Genomic DNA, 27,665 nt, shown 5'->3' with positions numbered 1-27,665 from the left:
AAAGATTACGATTAGAAAGTATTCCCGTTTGATATGCCTTTTGCTATCAAGAACTATCAAGAAGTATCTCCTTTGATCAAAGATACGACGATACGATGATTTTATAATTACGTATCTCTCTGATCATTATTCTACGTTAAATATTACGTATGAAATATTTTGTAAAATGCATATTTATGAAACTGTTAATTTATGTATTTAATTACAGAATATATAGATAAGAAAAGCGTAATACTGCAGGGAATATGGAAATGTTGATTTTGTTTAAAATTGCAGAAATTAAATGGGATACATAGTTACTTTTCACTAATCTTTCGACTTCGCTCCGGTAGGTAGCAGCCGAAAATTTAATCAAAACATCTATATACCTTCCGTTCATTAGCGAATCCCAAACTCAGTCGCGTTTTTCCAGGTATATTAAAACCGAAAACCGATACATCGTATGTGGACGAATAAAATATCCTTTTTGATTAGCATTTAAAACGCTTTTTCTATCGTCCTCTACGAGTATTAATCCAACGAGTTTAAACAAATTTACATTCTTATTACAACGTTATACGAGCTTAGATATAAATCCAATTTTACATCATCGAACAGCGAAACCCTCGGGAGCTCTTTCGTGATAAAGTATTAAGAAAATATTTAACTGCACGAGAGACTTAAACGTATCACAGAACAAAAAGAAGGAAAGGAAAGTGAAAGAGAAAAAAAAGAAAGAGAAGCAAAAAAAAAAGGAATACGAAAGTGAAGTGTTAAATAACGACAAGAGTTACGTGTTACGACACGAAAAAAAAAGAAGAAAAAGAAAAAGAAAAAGAAACTAAGGATTCATTTTCGATCAAATTTCGAAGCTTAGTTTCCCGTGAAGAATAAAGAGCTTCGTCTTTGGAAGTGAACGATTCTCGTTAGTCGAAGCATGTCGGGATAGGATATTGAAATAGGAAAAGAGGCAAGAAGAGATTGACAAGTAGATGGAGAAAGACAATGAGAAAGAGGAAGATAGAGACGGAGAAAAGCAAAGAGAGAGAGAGAGAGAGAGAGAGAGAGAGAGAGAGAGAGAGAAACCGCAAAATATAGAAAATTGAAAAAGCATCAAAGAAAAAGAGGAAGAAATGGAAGAAGACTTCTTTTCATTTATTGCTATTGAAAAGTCGAGTTTGAAAGGATAGATTTACGTCATCGGATTAAGTACAGCTGGTCGGTCGGTGTTTACGGTGAAGCAACACGTGAGAGACGACGAGTTAGGTTCTAACAACAGTACAACCCCCGTTGCACGTCGAGAAAGTTGCATATCCACGGTCGCTATGAGTTAGCGCGCGCGGTTCTAGAGGAAAGCTCGGCAACGCGACGGAAAGCTCCGAAGGGGATTGGTCGATCGGCTGCTGGTCGATCGTGGAAGGGGATACCGGGTCGCGACCGAACATCGCAGTATCGCTCCGACCGTCGCGACGGTCAGAACTATTTTCGAAAGCTCGGTGAAAGCTCCGAAAAGCTTCAAAACACTCTACATCCTATTAAACTAACCGATCATTATTATTTCATAGAATTTGATTACGGCCGTAATTATGCAATTTTCTTTAAAGAATATAGATAGTTCTTTTGTCTCGCGAAATGCTCGAACTGTTTGAGTGTGTGAGCTAAGAGCCTACGAGAAAAATTTTCGACGTGCGAATTAGATTTTTATATTAAGAGCTTTCTTCTTTTCTTTTCTTTGCTTTTCTTCCTTTCTACGTTTCTTCTTTTTCTTCTTATTTTTTTAATAATCATATATATATATATATATATGTATATATGCGTATGTATATATATATATATATATATATTTACATATGTTTGGTTTAACAAAAGTACTGCGAGAGAGTGAAGAGAAACTTCATTAAGGGTTCTACTTTAAAGAGAAGTATAAAGGGAAATTGATTTCGCGCCTATCAAAGAGTTTCCGTGATCTTCGATTAAATCGTTCCGACCGATTTAGATCGATCTTTCGATAAAGTTGAAGAAAACAAATAGACGAGTGAAAAGGACGACCAACGTCACTTTTGATTCAGGATCGGTACGTATTCATACACGTACATTCATTTTCTCTTATTATATATTTTGCTTCGTTAGATCTATAGAAAGACGAAAGAATAACGATCATATTGACGTTTCAGCATTCATTAGAGAAAATTATAATACTTCAGAGAAAAATGCATCTCTCTTTCATCTTTTTTCTTTATTTTTTTTTATATATATGTTTATTATTATTCTGAAACGTTCGCTTAAAATATCATTTCTGTTACGTACGTTGTAAACAAAACTTGTTAAAATAGATTCTGCAAACGATCGATCGATAAGAAAAATCTAACGAAGTGAGACGACAGTTTGTGCTCATTAAAACAGGAGACCTTTGATTAGAACTTATAAAGTTTAAGCTTTGACTCTGACTTCTGGTTCTTTCGAGAGAGAGAGAGAGAGAGAGAGAGAGAGAGAGAGAGAGAGAAAGAGAGAGAGAAAGAGAGAAAGAGAGAGGAAAAAGAGTATATGAAAGAGACAGACAGACAGAGAAAGAGAGAGAGAGAGAGGGAGCAAAAGCATGGAAGCGAGAACTTTCGTCATTCGGTAAATGGCAAAACCTACGCTCTGTGCTTATAGTACTTGTATATATGTACGTATGTATCTATGTACCATTTCCTTTCATCTACGAACCAGGAAGAAACTTATCGAGACATTTTTCTTTCGGCGAATTCATTAAACGTAAGAAACGCAAAGAAAAGAAGAAAAAGCGTAGTCATCGTCGAGGTTTAAATTTGCAATTGCAATGAAGGTTGCATTAATGGTACAAGGACATTTTTTATTACGAAATACAAAAAAAAAGGAACAAAATCGATTGAATATTTTCTAAAAATTTACAAATTTCCATGATACATACGTACATAGATATATCCAACATTTGCAGACCATAACTATTAAAATTTTATAGTTAGAAATCGATCGTGAATATAGTGAAATATACAGAATACACCAATAATTAAATCTATGAGAAATAATATCAAAACGTTACTCCATAACAATTTTATAAATTTTTATTAAACTATTGGCAAATATTTGAATTGGACTTATTGGATCGGATTTTATTAAAAATGGAAGATAAATCGTAAGGAAATTTTTTAAGGTTGATATTTGAGCTTTTCGTTAAGGAGAGTGTACAGGCTGAGGCGAAGTTGGGATCGTGCAAAGGTTTACTTATTTTCAAATAGTTTTAACGCAAATTTGATGTCGTCAGCGTCAGTGCCAATGTCTATTTACTTCCGTAACGAATTACCTGTATCCGTACCTTCGTAAGATTTTTTGAAATGGAAACTAAATGATAAGTCAATAATGTCATGAATGAACGTTCGCACGAGTTAGTAATATTTTTCTAAAAGAACCTTATTAAAATAAACGCGAAATAAGATATTGAACATAGTCGAAATACTATAATTATCGTTTATTACACATCTAATTCGATTAAGAAATTAGATACGAATGAGATACAAATAGATACGAATCGAAAGGATTATATATTGCGTTCGAAGCAATAAGTATTATCCCTTAATAATAATGATAACGAGATGTCGATATAAAATGGAGTAATTGATAGACTAGCAAATTTGTATTTATCAAGCGTATTTGTTTGCTTGCGTAATAAATAAATAATTAAAAAAACAAGAAAATAATAACAATAATAATAATACAAGATGATCAAAGGGAAATTTGAACTCTCTCGTTTCTGTGTTTCTCAAAGAAAGGCAAGAGCAGTGCTAGGAATTCGCAGAATTTAATTAAAAGCGATGGAAAAAATATTTACGCATCGTTGCGCATATATAGTGAGCATGTACACGGAAAAACCAATATATATATATATATATATATATATATATATACATAGTTACATATAAAATATATGTACATATCAGAAAATAGATATTTTCCTTTTATATATATATATGTACAGACACAATCGCATAGACATTGTCTAGAAAGGAACGATCGATAAATCCTCGAAGAACTTTCGATGGCTGTTTGATTTCAAAACTTCTTCGCACGTTCGTCGTAGACCAATTCTTCAAGTTTCCCCTTTTTATTCGAGCAAGACTTCCCTAAGCTAATTGCTCGTCATTGATCCACGACATAAAACTCTCTTCGTTGTATGATACTTTAACACGGCAAGGACTATTTGTTAATTGGATAAAGGAGCTTGCAAAAAACGTGGCCAATTTTTTTTTTTATTCCTAAAGAAAGTGACGGTGATACTATTTTTACAGTGTCGACCGCTTTCCGTGAATACCGATAAAGGTGAGATGCGTAAACACCCCGAGATAATGACTTACGATGAGAAAAAAAGAGAGGAAGAGAGAGACAGAGAGAGAAAATAAACACTCGAAAAGGATCTTGTTAATTTTTTATCGACGAAAGCAACGATTCACTCTTTGACAATATTTTTTTTTCTTTTATTATTATTTTTTTTCTCCTTTTTTTTTATCTTACATTCACTTAGTATGCTATTCTCCCGAGCTTTTTAAACTTTCAGACTGATAACAGAAAGAAAGTAAATTTTATTGGAAACAAATATACTATAAAGTTTTTCTTTCGAGAAAGGCCACGTTAAATTAATTTAAGAAATATAATTTCAATATACATACACATACACCCACCCACACATACATACATATATATATATATATATAAATGTATATGTATGTATTGTACGTATATAGTGAATCGTTCCAAATACTTGCAGAAGAAAAATTTCTCCAAAGAAATTCCATTGCATTTTTATTCTGGAACTTTTTGAACAGTGAGAATTCGAAAAATTTCAGTACCTTCCTCTTTTTAAGAATTGCGTAGAAATGATACTTAATACGAATAAATTTCTGTTACTGATAGTTCACAAATCAAGCTTAAAATCCGTGCGAGGGATACGGCTCAGATATTTCATTAGGATTTATCGTCGAGAATTTTACATCGAACGATGAACATTCCGTTCCACGCGAATATATTTACTTTTACGATTCGATGTCAACATGAGAATATATATCGTGTGATAATCGCGATGGAAAATCCTTTTAAATACTATTCTCTTCCCCCTTTTTTCCGATTTTCTTCCTTGGGAAAGTATTTTTTTTTTTTTCGGAATAAAAATAATCGGTAGATCTAAAAGCACTTTTTCGTAATACCAGAAACAATGTGATTATTTTACTGAGACACGGGATAATCGTCAAAACTTTTTATGAAGTAAAATGATTTTGTCATTAAGCTTTCTTGCCTGTGGTAATATCCATTTCGAAGTTGTGAATTTTTTTTCATGGACATGAACGCAAGTCATAAAAGAAAGAGGGAAAGAGAGAAAGAGAAAGAGAAAGAGAGAGAGAGAGAGAGAGAAAGAAACAGAACAAAACGTTACGAAAACTAGTTAGCGAGAAGTTATGATCCGAGAAATAATATATGAAAAATACTTTTAACATTTTATTGTTCATTCTCATGAAATAATAAGACGCGAAGCGACTGTCGCGACCTATTCATAGTGGAGCAGTACAGTATTGATCATACAATAGCCGATGTCGTGCACGTTCAGTGAAACAACTTTAAGGCGATCGGACATGGCCATCTTCTTTTCGAGAAAATTCAATATAAAATTTCTATCAACTTTGATTTTCATCGAAATCGTCCTTTCCCGTTTTCTTTTCTAAGCCTTTCCTAACTTTCTTGTTAATATAACAAATGTTTCTTTCTCTTTTTCTCTCTCTTTTTCTATCTCCCTCTATCAATTTATCTATCTCTCTTTCTTTCTTCTTCCAATCAAAAATAAAAGCGATGTTCTTACAACGTACGTAACTTTCAAAATCAGAAATGGTTTTAAGCGGATTCTTTTATTTCGTAAGATCGTAAATTCGTACATGAAATATATATACGTGTAAGTTATATGACCTAAGGGAAGTAAGAAACGATGTTAAACGATTTTTCACTAAGTACATTCTCAGGTAAGGAAGTAAATGCATTTGACATTAAAGTTTAACAAAGAGAGAGATATAAAGGGACAGAGACAAAAATAAGTGCATCCTTTTAAAGAAGAATTTCAACGATTCATGTTGTGTATATATATATATATATATTTATATATATACATATATATATCCTACATGCGTATATGAACAGAATTATGAACATGAACTTATTTCCTGATGACATCTTATTCTCTTTCTCTTTCTCTTTTCACCTTTCATTTTAGTGACTTGGTTTATCGCTAAAACGAAAAGATAAAAGACATAAGTTTGAAGACCGTAAGAAAGTACTTTACGGTTGTTAGAAAAATATGAAATTCGAGAAATAGTTTCGTACTTTCGAAAATATCCTTTAACCAACCACGTTCTTCCTCCTTTTGTTAGAATTCAGGAACGAATGAAAAAGAAATTGAATCAACAATGTGTTTCACATTTTAAACGTGAAAATTTTATCGAATCTGTTTAAGACTAAGATCACGAAAATTTCTTCAAAATATTTTACCGAACAATAACATTTCAAATGTCACGAGAAATTTGGAGAAATTTGAGAGAGACATAAAAACACATATATTCCTTTTGAGATGAACTTTACTTTTGAACTTTACTTTCGGATGACAGAGAGACAATTTTTGATCACTAGCACTTTATTAATAAATAATTCGAAGGGTTGTTTTGTAATATTTAATCGGAATAATTTATTTCGATATCCGAGAAAAATATTTCGATCTTGTTAACTTGCCATTGTCTCGATAGAACTCGCGAACGATATTGAAAAAGTTGTTAATTAACAAGTAAGAGAAATCTGATTAAGTTTAAGCGAGTGTTAGGGAAACGATCGTGACGAGAATTAAATATCGATAATCATATTATAGTAAAGTTATAATTTCTTCTATGAGGAGTTCTTTCATTCTACATCCTTCTCTCCTCGATGATAATTATTAGAAAGTACGTGATGACAGAAGAAATAATTTAATGTGCGATTATTCTCGAACATTGTCGGAACCCTAGAAAAAGTCTTTTTAATCTTTTTTCTTCTTTTTTCTTTTTTTTTTTTTTTTGGTCGAGACGATCGATCGGAGAAAGCCTCACTCGAATACGTGATGCCACGAACGTTCGCGAATTGAGTCGATGTTATGGAATATAAAACAAAAAAAAAACAATTACGTGCTTCGCGAAAAATTGAAGAGAAGATTTTTATATAAAATCTCGATGACCGTATGAAACGTGGAAATACGAAAATATCGATCATCGATATTGCAATACCTCGAGAAAATCATCTCGTGGAAATATGAGAATAATACTAATTATGTTCGTGGCTAATAGAGCGTTAAATCGCATTCTCGGTATTATTATGGGGAGTAGGAGAGAAAAGGCAGACACACATATATACACAAAAAGTAAACAAATCAACAAAAACTTTCATTCTCATTATTCCAACGATGCTCAGTATTAAAAAGAAAGAGAGAAAAAAAATATTTGCCATTTCGATAATCGAGAGAAGATAAAAAAGCAAAGAAAATCGCACCTCCGAGCGATTTCTAGGGTAATTTCCATTTCTTACTAGGGTTCTCGAGTACTTTCTAGAGAAGATAAGAATAACGATCTCTTCATTTGAGAATCGACTCGAAGTCTATATCGAAGGCTAAGTGGATTTTAAAAAAAGCTTTATAAACGAGAGACGTTGGCCAATAAAGTAATGGCAATGATCTTCTATATGATACTATAATGTCAAGAACTAAAATAGCTCGTTCATGGTAGCCATAGAGAAAGAAGAAGAAGAAGGTTGGAAAGGAAAAAAAAAAGAGAAGGAAAAGTAGAAGAAAAAGGAAACGAGGTAAAATTGTTTCCAAGGCATAGCACACCTGATCTTACTCGCACAATAAAGAGGATAATGTTTCTCTCGTAGTTAACAAGGAGTTTCGAAATTCGACGAAGGGATTCGTGAGGACGAAACTTAGGCCAAGGTCGAGCGATGAAGAAGGGAAGAGTCATCGTCCAATCTTTGAACTTAATCTTCTTGGCCTTCCTGTCTTGCCAACATTAAAACCGAGTTGAAAATTACCAGGTTTCTTTTTTTGAGCTAATAAAAAATAATCCGACTGGATGTGACCTAAGGGACGAGAAATAATCGTTATAAATGAACTTCCTTTTTGGTACTTGATTATTTTTTATCATCGATAGATATTATTATAATCATTAGATATCATAAAAAGGGAATGAACCTACTCATATATAAGTTGATGATCGAAAAGTGGACTTCTTTCGTTTTTATTAAAAACGAAAATTATTAAATTTAACTTATTGAAACTTCGCCATCTTCGATTTGATTTTTCATTGGCTGTGATTTGATTAACAGCCTATCTATACGATCGACAATAGCAATTTTTCGAAGATTTAATTTTCATACTCAGCTACCCATAAAACTTTCGTTCGAGCGTAAACATGAAATATTCAAAGTCAAACTTTTACGTTTTTCTTCATTTTTCTCGGTCTTTAACGATACTGCTAATCCGAATTGTTCCTCAGTCTTTCCTTCTTGTTCTTGTTCTTCTTGTTCTTCTTGTTCTTCTTCTTTGTCTTCATTTTCTTCGTTTATCTTGAAACAAAGTAACGAGCAAACTTCCGATAATTTTCTGCGCTAAGAATGAACACAAAGGTGGGCATATTAAGGAACATAAAATCTAGTTGAGAAGTCTACATTTTATTTTTATTCTTTTTATCTTTTCCCTTCCTAACATTCACTTTGAAAAATTTTAATGTTTTTCCCTTTTGTTTCCTTTGTTCTTTTTTCTTACATTTTCTTTTGAAATATTTAAAAAATCGTTAGACCGATGAAAAAGAAAGAAAAAAAGAAATAGATCGATAACTACAAACGAAAAAGAGACATGTTCAACGGAGAACGGTCGAGCGAGTTAAAATGTAAGATATAGGTAACGACAGATACGTAATTAACTTTTGGTTTCCACACTCGGTTGGCTCTATCGTTCTGTTAAAATCAATCTGAATGACGAAACGTTTGTTCTCTCTGGAAATTGTAGTCCCAACCCTATTCTATCCGATCTCCATTCTTCTCTTCTCTCTCTCTCTCTCTTCAATTTCTATCTCTATCCTTTGCTTTTTCATTATCACCATCAGGATACCGTTCGATCATCGAACGTGATCGTTGATTTCAATCCGCGAGACGTAAATGTTCTGATATCTTCGTTTTACGATCTATGCGCGTAAATCCTTGCCGCTCGAATAATCTGCACCGAGAGACACGAACTCGCGATATAATTAGAATCTCCTTTTCTATAGTAATTCGCACCGACGAATATATTCTTCCGTGGGTGGTTTTTTCAATGCAAAGAAAGGAAAAATAAAAGAAGAAAAAAGGAAAAAGAAGAATGGAAAAAAAAAGAGAGAGAGAAAAATTTACCGTTCGGCGAACTTTACTTTCACGTCGAATAAATTTCCGTTGAAATGTACGTTCCGTTAGAACATGCTCGCATCTTATTTACTACGCCTTAGGTAAAAACGAAGGATTCCTAAAGATGCCTTCTTGCAGAATTTATTAACTCCTGAGGGGGAAGTGTCGGATGATAGAAGGAGTCAAGGGGGAAAGAAAGAAAGGGAAGGCATAAAAACGGAAAATCTTTTGGGTAGATAGTAATGTTCTCGTTCGAGGGAAAAGATAAAAAAAGGGAGAGAGAGAAAGAGAAAAAAAGAACAAAAAAAAAAGAAACAGAAAACGAAAAAAGAAGCACATTTTCGTTCCATCGTGTCTCGTCAATCTCTGCACCGTTTCGCTTCGAACTTGATCTTTGCCTAGAGCGATTAAAGCGACTGACTGGAACAATCGGATTTTAAAATTAAACTTACCGAATAAGTGCTTACAATCGTGTTCCGAATGAGTAAAGGAAAGTCCTTCGAAGAAAAATAAAGAGAAGGAAGAAAAGTAATCCGAAAGAATATTTCACTAATGTTCGATAAGCTTTTTAACATTTCAATCGAGCGTCGAAACTTTTTTAATCGACGACGAGTTTTATAGGCAATAACTCTGTTTTTTTTTTAGCTTTCTTTTTTTCTTTCTTTCTTTCTTCCTTTCTTTATTTTTTTCCTGTTCCTTTTTTTCTTTTATTTGTTTATTTTCTTCTCGTTTCTTTTTTTTGTCTTTTATATATACATATATATATATACATATATATTTTATTCTCTTTTATTTTGTTTTTCGTTCATTCGATAACGTCCGTCAAATTTTTTCACTTGAAAAAATTCACGGATCTACTTGCAAATACAATAACGCGGAAATACCTGCATGGTATTATTTTTGGACGTTCATATATGTCGCTACAATGTTATCCAGGATTTCGTTCGTTCGTTCGTTCGTTCGTTCATTCATTCATTTGTTCACTCAAGTTTACGTAATTTTAGATTTTAATTTCATCCTTTCCTACTTTTATTTACAATAGACGCTGCATGTAACCACCCTTTTTCATGGATAATAGCCGCTTCTCTCTCTCTCTCTCTCTCTCTCTCTTTCTCTCTCTCTCTCTCTCTCTCTCTCTCTCTCTCTCTCTCTCTCTCTTTCTTTCTATCTCTTCATCTCTTTCTCTATTCCTCTCTCATTGTACGGTTATATGAACGTTATCGGACGTGAATTGCCAGAAGCGTGCTCGAAAACGCGTGCACGAAGTAGTATACCTACACGTAACTATTCCCCTGAGGTTTATTAGTCTTTGTTAATAACAGAGAGATGGGCGCCATAATTAATTACGTTATTCAGAAAATGTTCGAGAAACGATCGAGTTTTGAAATCGTTATTAGGAATAATATAAATGACATAATTTTCAGATTGTCAGTAAAAAGATTGAAAGAAACGATATTATCAGATTAATACTGTGCGTAGATACCACCATTAAGTTTCCATATCGCATAAAATTAATCGTTTCTCGCCTTAGGGGAATATCTTATACGTAACCTTCCAATTAAATGTTTTCCTCTTTAATTTCAAAGTTTAACTTTCTTCCCTCCTTATATATATATATATATATATATATATATATATATATATATACACATTTTACTGGGTAAACTTTACTTCTTCCAACTTACTTGTTACTTTGAAAACATTTAACAAAATTATAAAACTAACGCAAATGCGTTTTGGTCAAATCTTACTTTTACTACCCTTTAATTTGAACATATCAAAACTAACGAAACAACCTTCCTCTAACGTCGGAGGATTCGGTTAACGTGTTACTATTTGCCACTTCAATATTTCATAAAGGTCGAAAGGCGTAAAGGGATTCGACGTTTCCAAATGAAATCGAAAATTGAAATATCGACACCAAACTTGCGTGCAATACGTTCAATGAATTCATACGCTTGTTTGTGACACGAAACAACAAACGATTGAACGAATAGAATTATACGCAAACGAAGTAGCAATATCCTCGCCAAATATCCTCGTAAACGTTTTTCATCGAATTCGTATTCATGAATTTTCAATTTGCATAGATATCTAATGTAATTTTTATTATTTTCTTTCTCCTTTTCTTCTTTCTTCTTTTTCTCCATTTTTCCTTTTTTTCAATCTATAAACACTACCATCGGTATCTTTATTATTACAACCCGATAGATATATTATTATATTATATCGAATATGAATCTTAATAAATTATCGTATATTTGCATATACACGTTAACAATCGAATTTGTTTATCGATCAATCAATACACTTACTCTTGCATATTCATGATTTATAGCTACGAATAGGTATCGTGTTTGAAATGGTTTAACGATAACAGATAGTGTTATAAGCCTATTCATTATATTTCATTATTACTATTATTACTATTATTATTATTATTATTATTATTATTATTATTATTATTATTATTATTGTTATTGTTATTAAACACTTAAATATAAATATATTACGATATATACATATATATATATGTATATATATATATATATATTAAATATTTAACGTCAAATTAAGTATTTTAATTGGAATTTATTTACAATGACATTTCTAAGAGGAAAATAACAGGCATTTTCTCGCGTCAGTATTATTTCACTCAAGCACGAAAAATGTACGTACCTACATTTTTCCACCGTTCATGCTCACTTTATTACGTTTTATATACGGCGCAAAGAAAGAGATAAGATCGTAATTCGATTTTTCGCGGTACCGTGCCCTTGCTATAGCCATTTTAGGAGAAATCAGTGTGGTACCGTACTAGCGGAAACCATCCTACCGTGAAATGCCCTACGATTCTGAGGGCGAATCGATTTCCAGCACGACGCAGTTATCTCGCATTTAAGGCCCGACGTTCTCGATATATCCCATTCTTCCACCGATTTCCCCTTTATTTCTATCGAGATCCCTCAGGCTTTTTCATCCCCTCTCTTTCTATTTTATTCTCTTTCTCTCTCTATCTCTGTCTCACTTTTCTCTTTCTCTCTTTTTTTTCTTTCTTCCTTTTTTTTCATCGACTATCTGACAATCAAACGAATCAAGAAAATTTTATAGTTCCCCTAACCCCTATCATGGCATTTTCCTTGTAGAGGTTCTGATAAACGACTTTTCCGCGAGCATCCTGTTCTTGAATTCTCTTGAAATTTTTTATGTCTGAAAGTATGTACGTACATATATTCACCCTCGATGATACCATAGATAGGAAAAATTTGAAAATATTTCAAGGTGAAGAAATGTTCGAACAAGTAGATAACTTTCTTGTACGAACAACTAACTAACAAGTAACGATTATTTTTTTTTACGATGATTTTATAGAACGACGTTTGTAAATTATAAAGAAGCAACGTTATCTACATATTACAGTAATGATGCCATTATCGAAGAAACAATTCCACATCGTATGGTAGTTATTCGAAAAATATCTATATACATATATATCGAAGTTGCATTATGCTAAAATACAATCGATAATTGAATTTTCATGGAGGCACATAGGTCCTATACGTATCGTACGATATCGCATCTATGGGAACGTGATAGTAAATATAACAATAAAATTATAGAACATATTAAACAGTCCCGAATGAGTTTAATCATGTTATCGAATAATGTTACGTATTTTAAATCGAAGTTATAATATTTACTGTATGACCTTTTACAAGCGATAACTCCTGCCATTGTCATCCATAACTAAATAATTCATCGAGTTATCCTGTTATTTTTGATTTAAGAGCGAATATTTTATTACTGAAATATTGTTTCCTGTAAACGTCAAATGTAAGTTTCGTAAAAGGAAGAGAAATATGATTCTATATGCTATATGGCGAGAGTTTATAAATTATACGTATACGAAAGGTCAAACTTAAAAAAAAAAAAGGGGAAAAAGAACTTTTTAGATTTTCTTGATTACACGATTAAGATACGATCAAACGATAAGTTTGATCGTTAACATTAATAATTTGTCGTTTTCGTTTTCCATGGGAGTAAAAACGAAACTTTTGGCGTTTTAGGACTTTCTTAATTCGTTCGATTTAAAAAAAAAAAAAAACGAAAAAAGAAAGAACAAAAGAAAGAGATAATTCTGCAAAATTCTAGGAAGAAAAAAGATCGTCCTACACTTTACGATCTTATAGAAGAATAGCTTGCATTCTTTGTTCTTCAGCCTATGTGAAAACTGATAATAATATGCAAGTGGGTCGCCACGCAACCTTTTCAATCCACATAGATTTTCATTTAACAATAGAAATTACTCCCTATGGGTAGAGATACTAGGACTGTAATATAACTGTCGCACATTGTTCTTTTTTTTTCTTTTCCATTGGAGAGAAAGAAAAAGAGAGAAAGAAAAGGAGAAAAAAAAATAGAGAAACGTCTTATCTTTTTCTATTTCTTATCGATATTAAATATATTGTCGTCTATAAAAAAACAATATATATACATATATACGTACATAAATATTATACATACGTATGCATAGACATAATCTAGAACGCATTATCGTAACATTGCATATCGATTAGGTACTCGTACCTTTAAACGATAAAAAGTATTCGTCCGTATTGAGAAAAAAAAGAAAACGAAAAGGAAAACGAATGAAATAAGGAAGAAAAATAAGATCGTTCGTCGAGATATCTCTCTTACGTGATCCAAAAAAAGAGTAAGTTACAACGGAGAGGAGATGGAGGGAAGGGGTTCGATAAAGGGGAAGCATTTCCTTTTCAGAGCAAATCGAGCGGATATTTCGGTAAGAACGACTTTTAATCGAATCTGTGTTAGCGCTAGAACGTCTCTAAACGATCCCATTAGCTAGCCTGCGTTCAAGGATCTTATCAGCAGGTAGCTGTTAGCGAAACGACGTCGATGACTGGTTCGAGCTATTATACTTGAAAAGCTCTTCCTAATAATGAACTTTCCAGCTAAGTGGAGAGACTATCAATTAGGAGACGTTCGGGACATTATCTTTCTCTCTCTTTCTCTCTCCCTCTCTCTCTCTCTTTCTCTTTCTGTTACTCTTTCCTCTAGCTCCCACGCTTTATCCGAAAATACCGAAAGCGTCAAGAGAAACATCCAATCCATTTGACAATTGGCATTAATTTCGTGTTCGAACTCCACTTCGAATCTATACGCTAATTCCATTTCAGTATTCCAAAACGTATTTCAAAACGGAAATCACAAACGAACACTCATGCTGGATCATGATTTACAACCCGTAACATATCAACCAATCGACCGATCTCCGTACTCGTCCTTTTCTATGAATTTTCAATCTCTTGTACGTATTTTATTTCATTTCTTTCTACATCTCTCTCTCTCTCTCTTTCTCTCTATCTATCTATGTATCTATCTATCTATCTATCTATCTATTTTCCTTTTATCAAAACAACAAACCGCCTATTAAGAGTACTAATTGGAATATGTACGATCGAGAAACATAGATTTTTTTCCTATCGCGATCGATATCCTTGATTGGAATTATTAAAAACGCATAAATTCGCTTCGATGAGACCCATTCATCTTTAATATTTTGATTTCTTTTAGCAGAATATTTCGAATTAATTATTTCGCAAAAATAAAAAAAGGAATAGGAAGAAATAGAAGAAAAATACTTTTATTAACGCCTACGTAAGAATATTTTTACCTACATCATGTAATTACCTATATATGTATATGAACAATTGAAATATAAAATTGAGAACGTGGGTAGACATTAATCGCAAAGTCTGATCTCGTATAAAAGCGATCGTCAACGTTTGATATCGACGTTAATCGGTACGGCAATGTGTCGGATTTAATTCATAGCACGAGCACGTTAACGACCAGGATAATCGTCCTGTTAGAAGAGGAAGAGAGAGAGAGAGAGAGAGAGAGAGAGAGAGAGAGAGAAACGTCGACGACAACGTTGACGACGACGTTGACGAGGACGACAAGAATTATACTTAGTTCAATTTCTACGTTAATCGTTAACTCGGATTCGTCAGCTGGAATAAAATTTTTCTTCTTTCCTTTGCTCCTTCTCTCTTTCTCTCTTTTTTATTTTTTTATTTCTACCTTCTACTACTACCTCTTCTTTTTATTTTTATTTTAAAGAGAACCTTCGTTATAATCGGCCTCGCGGTCGTAATCGAAGGAAATTGTAGTAAATCGAAAAAAAAGCGGATTGAATGCTCGGAAAAATAAATAAACGAGGAGACGTTTAAAAAGCGAAGAGCTTTTTCAACTAGATTTTGGTTGATAGACTTTAAGGATAATTACTTATTAATTTTTTACGACATTAATTTAAATCGGATTATAAATCGATTGGGAAATGGGCATATTATAATATTTGGTCAGGAACTATATATATATATATATATATATTAATGAAAATAGAAAAAGTGTCTTTCGAATGATATGTAATAACATAATTAAATCGTTCATTTTCTTTTGTCGATGATGATCGACTTAACGTTCCAATGAATTTTGACTCGACGTTCGGTTAACGTTTCATCTAACTGTTCATAAGCTTTTCAAATACGTTATATCGACTTGATCTATGATTTCAGAAAAGGTCTTGCGAGGCTATATATAAACTTGACCTATTTATATATAACTCACTTTCCTAATCGTACAGGAAGCTTATTTTATCCGGAAGAAAAAAAATAAAAAGAAAGAAAATTGTATACACTTTGAAATAGAAAATTATAAAGATCAAAGAGCTTCTCTCAGATTTACGTTATTATAACAAAACGGAAACGTCGATAACAAATGATTATAAATTCTCGTACTTTAATATCTGACTGACTGAAATTGTTGTCGGTATAAATTCTATGGGTCGAGTAATTGCCAAAAATAGTACGAACGAATGTAAGAGCATAAGGAATATTGAATCCGTATTATTTAATTATAAGGAACGACTTAGCTAACTGTAAAATATTGCCACGTGAAATACTATTCGATCTTCAATTTTGCCTAAGAGACAAACGATCGACGATATTTGTATAATTAATTTTCGATTGTAATAGTTCGATCAATAAATTAGCATTTTTTCTACGAACGCTCGATTATAATATCTTCAAGATTTTTCTAGCGATAAATCGTGCCTAACACGATAGTAACTAAATACAATAACGATGAGAATTTTCAGTGTCGTTATTTCGTACCTCAATGATGATCTTTAACCGAATCGTATCTTTTATCTTATGAAAATCGATCCCATCTTGAAACAACTCCGGTACTATCAATTTTCCTTAATCACTCGTTTTATTTTATTCGCTTGACGCGATAAAATAGTCTTATTTGATTCGATTCAGGATAATGGACTTTCACGATGGGTCTTTGTAGTAGTTAGGTGTGGTTAGTTCGCTCGCAAAGCAGGAAATGTCCTGTAAAAGGAGACCTTACGATGCTACCAAAATGGACAACTGTTTCGTATTTTAAAGCACGAAGGATACGATGGTTACGAAGGATATTGCAAATAAAATTCTCGGAAAATGTCGAACGTCGTATATTTGTCTATCGTTTTCACAGCACGTAGTATACTCGTGTAGAATGACCTATATACGTGTTTTTCCTCTTTCCCTCTTTTTCTCACCCGATCGACCCCACCTCCCTCATCGCTTTCTCTCTCTCTCTTTTTCTTTCTCTCTCTCTCTCTCTCTCTTTCTCTTTTGCTCTCCTTTTTTTTCTTATCAAACAAATATTGGATTTCATCGATGAGAAATATCACAATATTTCGGATCTATCCCGTTGATTGATACTTCATGAATTTAAAATTACTCTAGTTACGAAAAAACAGAGAGAGAGAGAGAGAAAGGATGATTTAAAAAGAAAGGAAATTTAACGAATTAAAATGAAAAAAAAAATTACACTCCTCTCGCAGTTGATTTTAACGAGAAATCGATTGATCGTGTAAATATATTGATTCTTATTATTTTATAAAATTTATCAGGTTTTTTCGTATCAAAATGATCGTTATCGCTATTTGTCGAACTCAAATATCTCCCTTAACTCGTCGTTAACGATGTGCATCTCGAAAGTACTCTTAACAGATATATTCCCTTCTTTAACCAAGGACGAAATGGTGATGCTATCTCATGAGAATCCACTTGGAAGTAGTAAATGCAACGATCAGATACTCAATATATCTACATGAGTGAACATTTAACATCGAAAAAAACCTTCTCTTCTTCGAGAATAATCAACAACAACAAGAACAACGATAGCGATGACGACGATAAAAAAAGGAAAAAGAAAAGAGACAGATGCAGAGAATGAAAAAAGACATCTGAAAAAAGGAATGAAAAAGCAAAAGAAACAAGGAATTTCGGTCGATTGAAATTCGTCCTACTGGACGATTTTCTCTCCTCGAAAGAAGAAATATTCACGTGTTGCTCTTAGTCGATACAGTGAACGACCTTGAAAAATATCAAAGTTCGTACGAACTCGAACTTTCTTTCGATATCTCTATTGTCAACAATTATGCATTTCCATCGCAAGACAAGTCATGAGATAACGTTAAATGACATTTTGAGTTTGTCTGACATAAAAATTACGCATAAGTTGTGTTCTTTTTCTCCCTCTTCCTCTCCCTCTTTCTCTCTCTCTCTTTCTCTCTCTCAGAAGCTTCATCAGGTGAGAATCACGCGATTAGATTCACATCAGCTCGCTACAAGCAACCCCCAGCCTCTGAAGCTTGCGGTCTGGGTCGCTTACTCTGCCATGCTCTCCTGAAACGCGATCAATAGATACGCTATCTAAAGACGCATTCGCGAAGTCCTCTCTCTCTCTCTCCCTCTGTCTGTCTCTCTCTCTCTCTCTCTCTCTCTCTCTCTCTCTCTCTCTCTTTCTCTATCTATCTATTTTACTCTCCACATCGCTCTTACTTCGTCGGATGTCGTTCGGTTCCGTCGGTGGAAATTCATCAGAGAACGAACACGTAAGAATCTCTTTATTGTTACGAAGATTCTATAGAATTGTATTGATCGATCGAACGCATTAAGATATAAAATTATCCTAATACTCTTCATTATATTCAGAGAAAGAAAAAGAGAGAAAGAAGGATAAAGAGAGAGATAGAGAGAGAGATAAAAGAAATGTATATATGTAAATAGGATTTGTAATATACTCTTACAATATTATGATGGAATCAAATATTATAGTTGAAATATGTATCTTCTTGTTCGCATACTAATGATCTCTCATGTCTCTATGAATTCAAGGATATTCCGCTTACATGGTATACGCCTTTACATGTATGTATTATTCGGAATATTCGTGCGAACCACGGGTCACTATATCTCTCATTCTAGGGAATTCATGCGAATGCCATCATAAATCCTCACAGTCCAATTAATTTCAGATCTGTTTCCTCGGTAACGGTACGTACTGACATTTTCTCCATCGCTTTCAATTCACTTCAGTTTAATCGAAAGAAAACAACGGAGGAGTAGTAAAGGCGTTCCTCAGAACAATCCTTGATTGAAGAGACAATATAACAATAGAAAGAAATTGATAAAAATCATTGAATTAGTTTAATTTGTTAGAAAAAGATTTTCAACATAATTAAAGAATCCAATTAAATCGAAAAGGGATTTCGAATTTCTTGTTTTGAGATTTTAAAATATCTTCCGAAACAGTCACGTTATCAGCATCGTGCCAGACCCGATTCGTAATTCAAACTGCGAATAGGAGAAGGAGTAAATCAAAATTCTAAGGGCATTCTAACGGAGATCACGATCCCGATTGTGGTCGAATAATTGTATAATTAAAGACCGAGCTGGATAGGTCATCTTTAGAGATTCGAAGCCATTGTGTATTAGTGAGATATCGGAGATATAAAAGGATAAAGGGAAATAAATAGATACTTTATTACATTTATAACAATCCGCATATTAAAGATATACAATGCATATACATATCTATGTATTAATAAATGGATAAGTGAGCATAGATAAAAAAAAATTAAAACTAAATTATAACAATTAAGTTAAAAGAAACAGGCAGACAGACAGAAAGAGAGAAAGAAAGAAAGAAGGAAGGAAGAAGAGAAAAAAAGAAAGAAAAACGGATAGTCCACGAAACTTATCTCTTGACTGAGTTTATGTGAGTTTAAAAGTCGTTCGACCTAGCCACGAGTACTCAGAGAGAGTACTGATAAGCTCATTCCTTTCAATGATGCAGCTTTAAAATTCCAGAAGCTATTTAACATGTCGACCGGCCACTCTTCGGCCAATCTCAGCCTCGAAACCGAGTTAAGGCCGGCATTCCGATCAGAGTTAATTCCTATCCTTAAACTCTAGCAGACCAATCTGATTTCTCTTCGTTAAAGTTCTCTACACTTTAACTTGCAAATTGATTCGAGCTTCTCGAGTTTCGAGTCTCGTTTGTTACGTGTCTCTCTTTGACGCGCGGTCGAAAATGAGACGGGCCTTTTAATCAGCTTTTCGGAATAATTGATCATTCTCTGATCTATCTAATTGCTAATTCTCTAGTTCGCTTATAAGAAGAAGAAGATGCTCGAAAGTTAGAAGGATATGCTATCGCTCTCTCTCTCTCTCTTTCTCTCTTTATCTCTTTTTCTCTCTCTTTCTTTGTATGTATATGGGTCGCGACAAAATTCATTGTAAATTCCATTTGCTAAAGTGAGAACAGACGATTTATAGAGACCACTATCACTAAATAGAATCTTTCAAGCTTTAAACGATGAACGATCATGAAGATCGACATTGTATTTAATCCTAAATGTCGATCCATAGGATTTACGTGACGATATATCTAAACTCGAAGAACTGCACAACGTTAATTCCATTCGTATGACAAGCTGACAACTCCGACCATATTTATGTTCCGAGAGTTAAATGATCCATTCATTTATGCAAATATTTATCCTTTCAAGCAAACTGATATTGCATTCTGCTTTTCTCACTCTTTTGTTTTCTTTTCCTTTTTCTTTCTTTTCTTCTTCTTCACTCTTTTTTTTTCCTTTTCTATCTTGCTTTCTTTTAACAACTTAAAAAAAAAAATGTTTACGTATAATGCGAACCATTGAGTTAGAAAAAGTTGATTTATTGACGAACGAAATGTGGAATCTCATAGTTGCCTCTGAATTTTATGATACCCAACGTGATAATGTAGAAAAGTTAACGAGAATACGAAAAATATGAATTTTCCCTTTGAACTACGCAGTTATGAATCCTTTGTTAAAAATTTTATTTCATTTCAGTCTCATATTTTCTTTCTCTTTTTCCCATACTTTACGCAAGAACTCTGTTTTTAATTCATTCTTTCTTTCTTCTCTCTTTTTCTTTTTCTTTCTCTATCTCTATCTGTCTCTGTCTCTGTCTCTGTCTCTGTTCCTTTCTCTCTCTTTCTCTCTCTCCCTCTCTCTCTCCAGTCAAAAGTAATTAAATGAATTAATGAACCAAAATGAAAAAATTATAATCAAGTTCGTAAAGGTTTTAATATCTCAACTATTTGAAACGATCTTTATGCAAAAAAAAGATTCGTAATAGAAAATCAATGTTTGAAGAAAACTTCACAAGATAAATGGATAAAAAAGATCCGCGCGTATAAGTGTTAAAGAATCGAGGACGACGGTGTAGTGCTTTTCATTTTTATTTTAAGGTTAAAGGGAAACCCTCACCCTTATGCTTACATCGATGGCTGCTCGATAAGAATATGATAATACCTAGCTGTACTTAGGGTAGACTATATCAATGAAAAAAAAAGTAATATTAATAATAATAATATTAATAATAATAATAATAATAATAATAATAACAATAACAACATTTAAATAACATCGTGTATATTTTATAGAATATTATACTTATTAAAAAAACACATTATACATAAAAAAAAATTATTAAGACTGACATTTTTTTTCTATTCTCTTTTTTTTTTTTTTTAAAGATTTTTCTATATCTCTAAATGTTAGCTTTACATCAACGCGATTCGGTAAAAGGATATCACGGACGACAGGAAAATCGATACGACCGAAATATGGTTTCGTATTGCAAACGTAAAAGCGTACAGTATTACGACCTTGACGTAAGCATCCGACCAGGAGGTCGGAATGATTGATATCCGGATACGACAGGAAGAGAACGTTGTTCGTTCGTTGGAGCTTGGCCGATCTAATACGATCCGATTTACGCCGTTTCTGTCTCTGATAACAGACTGTTCCAAGGTATAAAATGTCCAAACGTTATCTTACAATTAATCGACGACGAGAGGAAATGTTTTATCGAACGAACTGATATAAACTTGATGGACATCGGTCAATTTTTAAAATATTCGATAATATTTCGTTTAATATATACAATAATAATAATAATTATTATTATTATTGTTATTATTATCATTATCATTATTATTTAATTTTTTCTCGAGCGAAATAATATCGATATATTGTAGGGAGTAATTAAAAATTTTATTACGAAGTACTAAAATTCTCTCTCTCTCTCTCTCTCTCTCTCTCTCTCTCTCTCTCTCTCTCTCTGTCCCTCTCTCACTTTGTATCGCAAAAATTTTTAAAAAAGGTAATTTTTTTCTTTTTTCACGAAACTATCGACATCTATTGTCCTTTTTTCTGAAAATAAAGAAAATACTTTGCGAACGTTTCTCCAACGAAAGAATTCTACGGTATACGTAGCATCCAAACAAATAGAATTGTCTAGTTTGAATTTCTCGGAATACGATATCGAATCGTGTTTGATAGTAGAAACACTAGCTGACCGATACATATTCGATGAATCTTTCGTTTAAACTTTATCTATATAAAGAAATTCTATCGATTTTTATCGAATAACGAAACATATACACTATCTACGAGAAAAACATTTTCAAATATTTTTTATTACACGTCGTCATTTATCTGTGTCCTTGTATGTGAATATCTTGATCGCATATTTGATAAAGTATTAAAATAATCTACATATGTATGTATGTATTTTACTTACGTAGAATCGAAATATCTTACGGTAAAAATTATAGTAAATCATTGGGCATAGAAAAGGTTACCGCGAATAAAAATTGAGAATATGCTATCAATTGTCACAATGTTGAGAATTGTAGGGAGGATGGGATGAAAAGTAAACGAGAATACAGTGAGCGAAGGAAAACGATTGAAAGGACGTTTATTAATCGCTTCGTTGAGCATACGGGTGGCATACCCATTGTATTTTACGTAATGTTCGAAAAATATTGCATAGTGCAACGCAAAACGACGAGAGAATAAAAACAAAATGCATTCCCTAGAAATGTGTCAGCTTTTTTTCATTGAAATCGTAATAATAATTACAACGAGTCGTCGAGATAATAAATAAATGTATCGATATAAAGGCACAGTTATAGATGTTTTATTTTTTTTTCTTTTTCTTTTTTTCCTTTTTGTTCTTTTTTTTTCTTTTTTCTCTTTTTCTCTTTTTCTCTTTTCTTTTCCTTCTTCTTTTTTTTCAATATCATTATATTCATACATCAATTCATTGCAGTCGTACATCAAATCGCTTCATGATCACTAATTACATTAATTATCCGAGAATCACGAAGGAAAGAGACCATCTATATTAACATCGATTAAAATCATTTGAATTCTATCGAAAAGCTCGCGCAATGATATCTATGAATGATATAATAATCATAAAATGTTTTTCTATCTGCTACGATAATTCATTAATGAAAAGAAAAAAACTCTATATTAATAACGCTTAATATTGTCACGTTATTTCCAAGGTTCCTTGAAAAATCTTTTCCTAAAAATCTAATCAAACAAATCGTTCATTTTGAAATAATTGTTATAATGTATAATCGATAAGTAAATCATAACCATGTATGAGTCAATGAGAAAGCGTAAATATCATATGGATAAGATGATTAAATAAGGACGATTAATCTAACCATTTCTGCAGACGCAGTATCCATTGTTACAAGTACCACCTCTGCGACCTTTGAATAAACATTTGGTAGCGCATGCAGCATGATTTGGTGTTACCCATTGAGAACTGAATGAAAACAAATCGCAGGTAAACCTACGAGCCCTGGTAGGAGCCAACTGATTGGCATTGGCGCTTTCATCTTCTATGGGAGCTTTAAAATAGAAAAAAAAAGTGAAAGATAAATAACTATCGAATAAAAGCTTAACGTGTTATTATATTAAAAAAAAAATAGATTATAGTCCGATTCTCATTTCCAAGGATCATAAAAATCCCTTTGATCCTAAATGGAGATATATAGAAATGAGAATGTAAATCAAAAATACAAATTCAAATTCAATTAAATGATAAAATGTTGAAATTATTCTGAAACATATATATTATAATCTTAATTTGCGATAGAAAATAAATTCTTTAATTCGATAGATTGAATGTTGAAATTATTCTGATACGTAATCTTAATTGTGATAGAAAATGAAACATACATTCAAATAGATAAAAATTTAAGAATTTTATCCGTATTAAAATATAATCCTTTGAAACTTACTCAAATCATAGATAGGTCCATCGTAGTCTGGTATAGCAAACGCCGAAACGTAACCAATAAGAACGAAGGTAAAGATGATCACGAAGGTCCTCATGATTACTTGAAATGATCGATGATCGATTTTCCAACTTTGAAAAGTAATAAGAGACAGTTCGCTCTCTAGAATTTCGATCAACTGTTGTGCTTACGAACACGATTCCAAGCCCTTTTATATATCTTCGTGTAATTTCAAACCACATGGAACATCCTATTCTTCTTCTTCTTTTTCTTTTTTTTTTCTTTTTTCCTGATTGGTTTCTCTATCTAAAGAACACTTCCCTTTCTTAACGATTTTCAACGGAATTTCCTCGTGGTTTTTGAGAGCGATTATTGGTAGCTGTTTTATATTTTTATTATCTTTCAAAGAAAAGAAAAAGAAAATCCAATCGAGAGGAATGAACGTAATAACGAATTAACGAAGAGATATGATCGATAAATATCCTTTGATAATCTACTTTCAAACGTTTCGACAGATTTCAGCAATTATTAACTCAACAAATTTATAAGATATAAATTTATAACTATAAATTTATAAATATAAACGCATGGTTCCATTAATATACAAAAAAATAAATCAACTAAAAAGAATATAATAATAATAATAATAATAATAATAATAATAATAATAATAATAAGAGAAAGTTAAAAGCTGTCTGATCTCCAATTAAATTTTCCAAAAAAAGAAATACTCGAGTATTATATGTAACTCACAAAATTTCTTTATCCAACGTAAATTTACAAATAATTCTGACGGATAAGTAATTATAATTTCTAATTGGATCTTTCAAAGAAATTCATATATATCGTAATATCATAATATAAACAATGATAACACACAAGTACTTAAGATAGCAATTATCGTAATTGTAATTAATAAATATTTCTCTTTTTCTTCAGATAATCGTCTTTAATAACTAGAGAAAGAGATAGAGAGAAAGACAGAGAGAGAAAAAAGGAGATAAAGACATGAGAAGACAGTCGTTCGTTCCAAGTTTGAGTAGCGGAAGTACCGGGGAGCCGCTAATCGTCGTTGAGGAAAGTACACTCGGTGAGGAGGATGCCGAACGTCGAAGAAACGAATCTCCTCCACGTTGTCTGGATCCTGATTCTCCGTCCTTGAATCCCTATCTTCTTTCACCATGGAGGGAGACCAGGAAACATTCTCTACCAACGCCGCAATGTACATCCGGGATAACCGCATCCCAGGTAATCTTTTTAATATCGTTAGGAAATAATTAATTAACGAAATAACCTTTGTTGGTTGTAAACGATGCAAAATGCAATATAGGAATATTAAATTTTCATCGAATAATAACGTCAATGATATTCTCTGACCAATATGCTCTGTCGAAGATTTACAACGGGAAAGGATTAATTCGTATCGGTGATTATAAAAGCGATCTCGAATTGAAAATTATTTAAAAAGAATGTAGGACAGTCATTTCAGAATTTCATTTACATTGCACATCTCTCTTAGGGATTTGAAATTATTTCGAAGGAAGAAGAAAAAAATATATTTGTCTCAATGAATTCATTTCGTGTTATGAATCAATCGATATAATCATCTTGATTCAATTACAATCTCGTTTTTTTCGTTCATTTATTTATTTTTTTTTTTTTTACTGTCAGATATCAATGAAAAAATAAATTCGATAGTTATTTAAAGAAAATATAAAGAAAATCGAATGGTCATTATCGAAAACGATATTTTTTTGCGCGCGGAAGGTACGACGTCTAAGTGAGAGGGGAGGAGAAGGATCTGGTCCATCGCCAAGGGAGGCTGCTTTCCTTGCTACGTTATCACAAGCACCACAACCTCAACCCGGTGGGAGAAGACATTCCGTAGTGACGATCTCAAGGGTACCACCAACTCTCTTCGGTCGCAATCGTCGAGAATCTATTGCAGCATTTCCACTAGCTGGTGCTTCAAGGATATTACCAGGTCGTCGGGATTCAACCGGGCCACCGAGCAACACTGGAAGTTCTCATAATCTTCAATTGGATATAATGGACGACATAGCCAAGATCAAACCAAGAAAGGTATCATTTTTCCTTTTTTCTTGTTTTTTTTTTTTTCTTTTTTCTTTTTCTTTCTTTATTTCGAAGAGACCCGATAAATTGCTTTTCCTCGTTGGTTTGTCTACTTCGTTTTATTATATATCGTTTTCGTAAACAAATAAAACTAATTCGACGTTTAAAATTAGCATATTCGAGAATACATTTCCCTGAGGAATGAATTTTATTGAAATGAGCTATGGAAACAAGAGAGAAAGAGAAAAAGAATAAAATATAAAAGATAAAATACCAACGGAAGTACGATAAAATAACACGAGTAGAATGTATGTGTCCATAATGTAGCGTCATTGCGTATAATTTATTTTACTGCTCACTTGAGTATTAACTCGCAAAAGTGATTCACGGTAGTAATCCTCCTAGCACACACTTAACGCGAGTTTGAAAGCGTTCCTGTTAGACATTAGCTAAGTACACGAATAGATGCTCTGCTTTAGAGGATTTTTCCAAAGTAGAAGAATAATTATTAGGATTATATTACAGCGAGAAGATAGTTAGCTTGTAACGATCAAGTCCCGACTTATACGAATTACTTCCCTCGTTGAAAAGTATAATTCCTTAGGGGAGATTATAAATCATGATCGTTGCTAAAACCATTTTCATCTGTCCTCTATTATTGTCAATCATTTTTAATAAAATTAAACATGACATATTACGCATCTATCTATCTATCTATCTATCTATCTATCAATCTAATACGTAACAAACCTGTTCTTTGTTCAAAAGAATATATATCATTCCCGTATAATAGATAGAAGCAAAAAAGGAAAATCGAGTTAATGGCGAGCCAATTTAGTCTCTTTGTCAACGTTTCTCAAAGGCAATGATTTCACTTTGTGTCACAGGTACGCCTGAAAATGTTCAAAACGCCATCACGAGAATGCGTTTGCGAGATTCAACCTTTAGAGGGTAACAGTTCGAGTCAGCACTACACGCAATATCAAAAGCGACGATTTTCCGAGTTTCCGATACCCACAGTATCACCGACATCGAATTTATCGATAAGAAGACGAGCTTCTGAAGTACCTAGGCCACCTACAGCAACGACACCAGCATCTGGCACGTCTGCGGCTGGTATCGTTTGCTCGAATACAGATTTAATATCGATTTTAAGCTCGTTGACATCTTCGGCGACGGAGATAAACAGATGCGACGAGGACGCTCCACCCTCGTTTTCTCGAGAAGACGGCAAGTCCAATTGGTCGAACAAAACGACCGAACAGAAACGTAACAAATTGAAAAGCTTTCGCTCAAACAGTTTCGACGTATCGATTTTACACGGTACGACAAATAGCAAACAGGCAAGTCCAGGTACGAAATCAACAACTTCCTCGATCATGGCTCCGTCCAATTGGTTCACCAAACGGCATCAACCAATGTCGAAGAAACAAAAAAGCGAGGAATTGGCAACTTCGAGTTTTCCTTTTAAATTCGATAAGTCGAAGGTCGTCCGTGCGGTGAAGGATACTTTGAATAAATCACCTCCGTCGAAGGACAACGAGACAAGGCACAAGGTCGTTTGGGATGATACCAGCGGTACAAAGGTTGACGCACAAGTGAGACTCTACAAAAATATTTATATTTTTTATTTATTTCTCTATGTGCTC

At 33.0% G+C, this 27,665-nt stretch overlaps 2 protein-coding genes across 4 annotated transcripts in view; one reads left to right on the top strand and one right to left on the bottom strand.

The window, feature by feature from the left end:
* Positions 1-1,301: 1,301 nt before the first annotated feature.
* The window catches only part of LOC127064933 (uncharacterized), a 29,073-nt gene continuing 2,709 nt past the window's right edge, over positions 1,302-27,665 (top strand). The window contains exons 1-5 of one of the 3 annotated variants that reach the window (XM_050996625.1): positions 1,302-1,559; positions 1,849-2,053; positions 24,883-25,191; positions 25,711-26,025; positions 26,904-27,614. In XM_050996625.1, coding sequence (XP_050852582.1) covers positions 24,952-25,191; positions 25,711-26,025; positions 26,904-27,614 — 1,266 coding nt within the window. In that variant the 5' untranslated portion in view covers positions 1,302-1,559; positions 1,849-2,053; positions 24,883-24,951. Of the gene's footprint in view, positions 1,666-1,848; positions 2,054-18,386; positions 18,404-24,882; positions 25,192-25,710; positions 26,026-26,903; positions 27,615-27,665 lie in introns of those variants that run through there. The other 2 variants (XM_050996624.1, XM_050996626.1) reach the window with 2 other exon arrangements.
* Positions 22,585-24,369, bottom strand: LOC127064953 (defensin-2-like). The gene is made up of 2 exons (XM_050996660.1): positions 23,947-24,369; positions 22,585-23,553 (listed from the first exon to the last, which is right to left on the bottom strand). The coding sequence occupies exons 1-2, from the start codon at positions 24,038-24,040 to the stop codon at positions 23,360-23,362; spliced, it is 288 nt and encodes a 95-aa protein (XP_050852617.1). The 5' UTR covers positions 24,041-24,369; the 3' UTR covers positions 22,585-23,359.

Source organism: Vespula vulgaris, chromosome 7 (genome assembly GCF_905475345.1).
Source record: "Vespula vulgaris chromosome 7, iyVesVulg1.1, whole genome shotgun sequence".
In the NCBI taxonomy this organism is placed as follows: domain Eukaryota; kingdom Metazoa; phylum Arthropoda; class Insecta; order Hymenoptera; family Vespidae; genus Vespula; species Vespula vulgaris.
The sequence above is the reverse complement of the archived record's forward strand: the minus strand, read 5'-3'. Positions and strand labels throughout refer to the sequence as shown.